This window comes from Athene noctua, chromosome 29 (assembly GCF_965140245.1).
Source record: "Athene noctua chromosome 29, bAthNoc1.hap1.1, whole genome shotgun sequence".
NCBI lineage: Eukaryota > Metazoa > Chordata > Aves > Strigiformes > Strigidae > Athene > Athene noctua.
The window spans coordinates 2,076,215-2,083,526 of NC_134065.1; the positions used below are offsets into that span (position 1 = coordinate 2,076,215).

Below are 7,312 nucleotides of genomic sequence, written 5' to 3' on the forward strand. Positions count from 1 at the left end.
AAACGGCCTCAAAACCGTGTTGGCTCCAGCACCGTGACCGGGGACACGCTGCACCCCCCCCACCCCCCCGCCGTGGGAAGCGGCATCTCCCCGGTGTCCTCCGGCGTCACACGAGGCTGCAGATGAGGGACAGGATCCTGCTCCCGGTGCGGGGCTCCCGGTGCGACCGGCTGGGGGCAGCGAGGCCACCGAGGTGTTAATGGGGCGTGGGGACAGCCAGTGGGGTGCAGAATTGGGGAGGGGGGGGTGTGTGTGGTGTGTCACAGAATCAGAATAATCCGGGTTGGAAAAGCCCCTGAAGCTCCTCCAGCCCAACCATGAGCCTCCCCCTGACCGTTCCCAACTCCCCCAGATCCCTCAGCGCTGGCTCAGCCCGACTCTTCAACCCCCCCAGGGATCCCGGGGACTCCCCCCTGCCCTGGGCAGCCCATTCCAACGCCCAACAGCCCCTTCTGCACAGAAATCCTTCCTCAGAGCCAGCCTGACCCTGCCCTGGGCAGCTTGAGGCCATTCCCTCGGGGCCTGGCGCTGGGGCCTTGGCTCCAGAGACTCACCCCCCCTCTCTGCCCCCTCCTGGCAGGGAGTTGCAGAGGGCCAGGAGGTCTCCCCTCAGCCTCCTCTGCTCCAGACTGAACCCCCCCAGTTCCCCCAGCCGCTCCCCAGCAGACCTGTGCTCCAGACCCTGCCCCAGCTCCGTTGCCCTTCTCTGGCCACGCTCGAGTCATTCAATGGCCTTTTTGGGGTGAGGGGCCCAAAACTGCACCCAGGAATCGAGGGGCGGCCTCCCCAGTGCCGAGCCCAGGGCTCAGATCCCTCCCCTGTCCCTGTGGCCACGCCAGGGCTGGTACAAGCCAGGATGCCATTGCCCTCCTTGGCCCCCTGGGCACACTCTGGCTCATTCTCACCCCCCAGCCCCTCTCTGACCGGCAGCTCTCCAGCCACCCCTCCCCAGGCCTGTAGCCCTGCTGGGGGTTGTTGTGGCCCAAGGGCAGCCCCCGGCATTTGCCCTCAGTGAAACTCCCCCAGTGGGGCTCAGCCCATGGCTCCAGCCTGGCCAGGTCTCTCTGCAGCCTCCCCACCCTCGAGAGATCAACACTCCCACCCAGCTGGGTGTCCTCTGCAAACTGACTGCGGGGGCACTCCATCCCCTTGTCCAGATCATCAATAAAGACGTGAAACAGGAGCCACCCCAGAACTGATTTACAGGGGAGTTTGACTCCACCCTCAGATACGTTTCCCAGTCTATAGGTTTGGGGTTCAGGGTTGGCTACAAAGTGCCAAAATCCCCAAGCCCCTCTGATTTTGGCCTTGGGGACGTGGCCGTTGCAGGGAGAGGGGGTGTCCCAAGCCATGCTGGGGGGGTGTCCCCATCCCTGAGCCCTCCCCTCAGAGGACACCCCAGAGCCCAGCCCTCCTGCCCGCTCCCTTGCCCGTTGTGTCACCTACCGCTGCGGAGCCCTTGGCCGGGGGGGTTGGTGGTCCCTGGGCCCTGGGAAAGGCGGCGTGAGAGCCGCAGCCCTGGGCTCGCCGCCGAGGCGAAGCTCCGGTTCTCTTTGGTGCTCACCGAGCCGGAGGCTGCCGTGGCACGGCCGGGCCAGGCCCAGACCGGGGGTGTTCAGGTTACTGGGAGCAAAGCAGAAACATTTCGTGGAGGTGATGGAGATCATTCACGTGACAAACTCCCCTATCGCCTCGTTACCGGACCCTCCTCAGGATTACGCGTCTCTTAAAATTTCTGGATTTTCACCTTTAACCACAAGAAGTCCCCGGGGTGATGCCACTCGCTGCATCACACCTGCTGCAACGTATTTGGGTGCAAGGAGCTGTATTGGGGTGCCTTCCCCCTCGCCCACCCACCTGTTAGCGTGGGGCTGACTGCAACACCCTGGAGCTGCGCTGGGACCATCCTCATCCTCCCCAGAGGTGCCCAGGCGGCCACGTGGGTCACGGGGCTCCGGTACGGGGCCGGCAGTGGGTGCTGCTCCTCTGCCTCCGGGGAGGAAGGACAAATAGGCAGGAGGCCGGCACCAGACCGTGCCAAAGCCTTGGCTCCGGCAGAAATTGGTTGCGTGGCTCAATCAAGTTGTTGGGGATTTAATTTGCACCCTCTTACCCGAACACCCAGGATGTGCTCCCGGCACAGGCTCGTTCCCAGGCTGGGCTTTTCGCCCGAAGGACCTGGGGTGGAAGGGAGGGAGATTTATCTCAGGGGTGATGCTGGGAACCCCCCAGTGGAGGAAGGAGGGACGTGGTGGTTTCCTACTCACACCTCGCTCCCTCGGAGCTGTGTCCCGCCGGCGTGCGGCAGCACGGAGCAAACCCGCAGCCGGCCGGGGTCCTGCTAGGACAGAGCGATGGTCTGGGCTTTACACCCCTCCGCCCACCGAACCCTGGTGCCTCTCCCCACCAATCCCCGTCGGGGGTGTCAGTCCCCAGCACCCCAGTGTGCCCCACATCCCCCGGGGTGATGCTCACCGGGGCTGGGGTGGGCATCCAGCGCCCCCCCCGGGAGAGGCGGCCGTGGAGGCAGAGCTGGTGCTGGATGGCATCGGTGAGCTTGTGCACGATGCGCTCGTGGGCAGCTCTGGGGGTGTCCTGCGGAGGAGAGAACCCGTGTGGGCTGGGCCGAGTGATGCACGGGAGGCTCCAGACTCTGGGGTTTCCCCGCCGTGCCTCACCTGGCAGTGGGAAAGCAAAATCAGGGCCTCCTTGTAGTGCCCGATGGCTTTCTGGGGGTCTCCCAGGCGGAAGCAGGCTGCTCCCAGCCCCTCACAGGCTTGCCACTGCCCCTCCACGTCCCCTGCGAGGCGAAGGGCAGTGTCAGCCCCTGCCCAGCCCATCACATCTGAGGTCCTGGCGCAGGAACGTTGCTGACACCCTTTGGATCCAGCTCAACTCTGCCTGGCATCTGGATGTTGCAGAGTCCCCAGCGCAGGGACGATTTCCCTGCACCCCCCTCACCGGCGTCCCGGAAGGCTTGCAGGGCGTGCAGGTAGTTCTCTGCGGCAGCCTCGTGGTTCCCCAGACAGCTGCAGGCGTACGCCAGGTTCCCGAAGCACTGACCCTGTGCCCTCCGGTTCCCTAGAGCGCCTGGAATTGGGAACAGAATCCCAGACTCATATGAGCTGGAAAAGCCCCTGAAGCTCCTCCAGCCCAACCATGACCCTCCCCCTGACCCTTCCCAACTCCCCCAGATCCCTCAGCGCTGGCTCAGCCCGACTCTTCAACCCCCCCAGGGATCCCGGGGACTCCCCCCTGCCCTGGGCAGCCCATTCCAACGCCCAACAGCCCCTTCTGCACAGAAATCCTTCCTCAGAGCCAGCCTGACCCTGCCCTGGGCAGCTTGAGGCCATTCCCTCGGGGCCTGGCGCTGGGGCCTTGGCTCCAGAGACTCACCCCCCCTCTCTGCCCCCTCCTGGCAGGGAGTTGCAGAGGGCCAGGAGGTCTCCCCTCAGCCTCCTCTTCTCCAGACTGAACCCCCCCAGTTCCCCCAGCCGCTCCCCAGCAGACCTGTGCTCCAGACCCTGCCCCAGCTCCGTTGCCCTTCTCTGGCCACGCTCGAGTCATTCAATGGCCTTTTTGGGGTGAGGGGCCCAGAACTGCACCCAGGAATCGAGGGGCGGCCTCCCCAGTGCCGAGCCCAGGGCTCAGATCCCTTCCCTGTCCCTGCTGGCCATGCCAGGGCTGGTACAAGCCAGGATGCCATTGCCCTCCTTGGCCCCCTGGGCACACTCTGGCTCATTCTCACCCCCCCAGTCCCTCTCTGACCGGCAGCTCTCCAGCCACCCCTCCCCAGGCCTGTAGCCCTGCTGGGGGTTGTTGTGGCCCAAGGGCAGCCCCCGGCATTTGCCCTCAGTGAAACTCCCCCAGTGGGGCTCAGCCCATGGCTCCAGCCTGGCCAGGTCTCTCTGCAGCCTCCCCACCCTCGAGAGATCAACACTCCCACCCAGCTGGGTGTCCTCTGCAAACTGACTGCGGGGGCACTCGATTCCTTCATCCAGAACACCAGTAAAGGTGTTAAACAGGAGTGGCCCCAAAACCCAGCCCTGGGGGACACCACTCGTGACTGGTCACCAACTGGATTTAACTCCCTTCCCCACAGCTCTTTGGCCCCGGCCATCAGCCAGTTTTTCACGCAGCGAAGCGCGTGCCCATCCAAGCCGCTCGCAGCCAGATCACGGGGCTCCATACTGAGCTGGCACAAAGCCGAGAGCGAGAGATCCCGCTGCGACCCACTGTGCAGCGCTGCCGCTCGCCGGTGCCAGCGCAGGGCGGTGCCGAAGCTGCGCAGGGCGTTGTGGGCAGCCCCCAGGTTCTGCAGCAGCGCGGCCTCCCCGCGCCGATCCGCCTCATCGCCGCGCAGCGCGAGGGCCCGCTCGAAGCTCTCGGCAGCCAGGGAGAAGATGCGCAGCTGGGAGTAGCCGAGGCCGATGTCATGGTAGAGTTTCCCTGCGGGACAAAGAGGAAAAAAACCCGGGTGCGGGCGCTGCTCGGGGGGACACCGAGAGGAGAGGGTGCGGCGCAGCGTTACCTCGCAGGGCCGGGTCGGGGATGCTCTCGCAGAGCGACTGGCACTGGGCGAGGACCCCGGCGATCTCCGCCGCCCGGAACCGTCGGCTCTGCAGCATGGAGACGCTCGCCCTGCTCAGAGCCACCGCGGCAGCCTCGGGGCTGGCGGCCGCCGCGTAGGCCCGGGCGGCCTCCAAGAAGCACCGCGCGGCTCGCGCCGGCTCCCGCAGCCCCAGGTAGCAGCAGCCCATCTGCACGCGGGTCCCGGCACGGCCGCCAGCCCTCGCCGCGCTGTCCTGGCCGACGGCTTTGCCAAAACGCTCCAAAACCCTCGGAAAATCCCGGAGCCCTTCGTGAGCCGCCCCGATGTTGAAATAAAGGTCTCCCCAGCGCTCCCCGCGCTCCCCCTCCGAGGGCTGGGACTGGAGGAGGAACTCAAGACCTTTTTCGGGCTTCCCGGTCTCCACGTAGGCAGCCCCCAGGTTGAAGGCACAAGCCCTGCGGAGCTGGGGACTCGCCATCCCCCCCGAGAGGGCAAACGCCTTCCTGAAGGACCCCACCGCCCCCCGCGTATCGCCCAGCGCCAGCGCCCGGCGTCCGGCTCGTGTCAGCCCCTCGATCTCAGCCGCCCGCCCCGCCGCCTCGTCCCCTCTCTCCTGGGCATCTTCCCTGGCCTTGGGCGTTTTCTTCCCTTTTTTCCGGCTCTTTTTCCTGAGCACGGGGGCCGTGGGCTGCGCTCCCGGGTTAGCAGCCTCCTCTGATGCCATGGGCAGGGCGAGCGACCTGCCTGCAGGAGAGAAAGATGCAACAGGCAGCCTGGGATTTCCTGAAATGAGCAGCATGATTTTATATTATATTAAAAAAAAAATTAGAAACGTCTTGGAACTAGTTTGGCCCTAAAGTTTCAGGGAGGAAAAAGGCTTTTCCATGGAGGGCCCCAGCCCCGCTTCTGCACTTGGTCCCTGCCTCCTGGAAACCTCTGTAGCCACCAGACAGGATGGGGGGGGTCACTGGAGGAGGAGCGGGGGACGCCGCAGCAGCACGGGGTGGGTGTTCCCGGGGTGTCTTTTTGGGAGAGGGAATAACCAGTCGCACGCACTTACTGTTTGTTCTGTAGGTGCAAAGGACGCCGAGAGCGTGGAGGGGAGGGACAGGGCATCACCGCCGCTCGCGGCCGCAACCCACCGCTCTCTGGACAGGGACGGGGACGTCCGAGGGTCGTCCGAGGGGTGTCCGAGGGGGTGTCCGAGGGGTGTCCGAGGGGTGTCTGAGGTGTCCGAGGGGTGTCTGAGGGGTGTCCGAAGGGTGTCCGAAGGGTGTCTGAGTGGGTGTCCAAGGGGTGTTCGAGGGGTGTTCGAGGGGTCCGAGGGTTGTCTGAGGGTTGTCCGAGGGGTGTCCGAGGGGTGTCCGAGGGGGTGTCTGAGGGGACTCAGGGTCCCGCCAGGGCTGAGCCGCCTGGAAAATCCCCCCGGAGCGGGTCACATCCCCCCCGGGTGCTGCAGCCCGGATAGATTCCGAGCTCCAAGAAAGCGTCAGGGTGGTGCGTGGCCAAGTGGGACAAAGCCGGGTCCCCTCCCGCGGCGGGGGGGCACGTTCTGGCGATGGCTCCGGTTTCATCTCCGTCACCGGCGGTGCCCAGCACCATGGCAACTCGGTTCAGCCCTGCCGGTGTTCGCCGTGGGATGGGGGGGCACAACCGGCCCCTCGCTGCTCCCGTGACCTCGTGCCAGGCGCTGTGGGATTAATGGGGGGGCACGTTAGTGGTTTGGGGTGGATGGATGTACGGGCACGGTGCCGTGAGGGTGAAGGCGCAAGTGGGGGTCACCCAGCAGCCCCCCACTTGGCCCAGCCCAGGGCGGGGGGGGCAGAGTCCGGGCTGGCCGGGGGGTGCTGTTCTGAGGGCCGGGTGGCCCCGGTGTGGGCAGGTCCTGAGCTCCCCCCGCACCCCGGTGTGTGACCACCCCCTGCACCCCAGTGTGTGCCAGGCACTGCACCCCCAGGCTCCCCCCGCACCCCGGTGTGTGATCACCCCCTGCACTCCTGATCTCCCCCTGCACCCCGCTATTTCCCCCCCCGCCCCCCCAACCTCCACCCGGCATCCCGGCTACCCCCACACCCTGGTATGTGCCACCCCCCCGCACCCCTGATCTCTCCCCACACCCGGTTTATTTGCTCCCCCCACCCCTCTGTGCTCCCCCCGCACCCCCAGACTCCCCCCTGCACCCCTGATCTCCCCCCTCCCTCCCCGGTATGTGCCTCCTCCTGCATCCCCGGGCTCCCCCCACACTCCGGTGTGTGTCCCCCCCCCCCGCACCCCCAGACTCTCCCCCTCACCCCTGATCTCCCCCCACACACACACACCCCGATATTTGCCGCTCCTGCCCCTCCAAGCTCCCCCTGCACCCCCCGACTCCCCCTCCCGCCCCCCGGGCTCCCCCCGCTGTGCCCCCCCCGCTCCCCCCGGTACCGGACTCCAGCCCCCGGCGGCCCCCGCGCGGCGTCACGTGAGCGGCGGGAGATTCAAATCGCGGGCGGAGCCGCCACGGCCGCGGCCATGGAGGGAGCGGGGCCGGGGGGCGGTGAGTGACCGGGGGGACTGGGGGGGCCGGGGAGTGACCGGGGGGATTGGGGGGGCCGGGGAGTGACCGGGGGGTTTGGGGGGGCCGGGGAGTCACCTGGGGGGCGACCGGGGAGTGACCGGGGGGTTTGGGGGGGCCGGGGAGTCACCTGGGGGGCGGCGGGGAGTGACCGTGGGGGTTTGGGGGGGCCGGGGGGTCACCGGGGGGGCGAGGGGTGACTGGGG

The 7,312-nt window shown here is 67.0% G+C and overlaps 1 protein-coding gene across 1 annotated transcript; it reads right to left on the minus strand.

Moving 5' to 3' along the window:
• Positions 1-56: 56 nt before the first annotated feature.
• Positions 57-5,290, minus strand: TTC24 (tetratricopeptide repeat domain 24). Its single transcript, XM_074929354.1, has 10 exons — positions 4,532-5,290; positions 4,237-4,449; positions 2,962-3,090; positions 2,679-2,800; positions 2,476-2,595; positions 2,268-2,338; positions 2,114-2,178; positions 1,858-1,986; positions 1,447-1,623; positions 57-170 (listed from the first exon to the last, which is right to left on the minus strand). Exons 1-9 carry the CDS (start codon positions 5,274-5,276, stop codon positions 1,616-1,618), a joined length of 1,602 nt encoding a protein of 533 aa, XP_074785455.1. The 5' UTR covers positions 5,277-5,290; the 3' UTR covers positions 57-170; positions 1,447-1,615.
• Positions 5,291-7,312: the final 2,022 nt, after the last annotated feature.

Coding starts and splice junctions, on each gene's coding strand:
- TTC24 (XM_074929354.1), bottom strand. CDS start 5,276: ATGGCATCAGAGGAGGCTGCTAACCCGGGAGCGCAGCCCACGGCCCCC. Junction 4,450..4,531: donor CCCCGACCCGGCCCTGCGAG/GTAACGCTGCGC, acceptor TTTGTCCCGCAG/GGAAACTCTACCATGACATC. Junction 2,339..2,475: donor GGATGCCCACCCCAGCCCCG/GTGAGCATCACC, acceptor CTGTCCTAGCAG/GACCCCGGCCGGCTGCGGGT.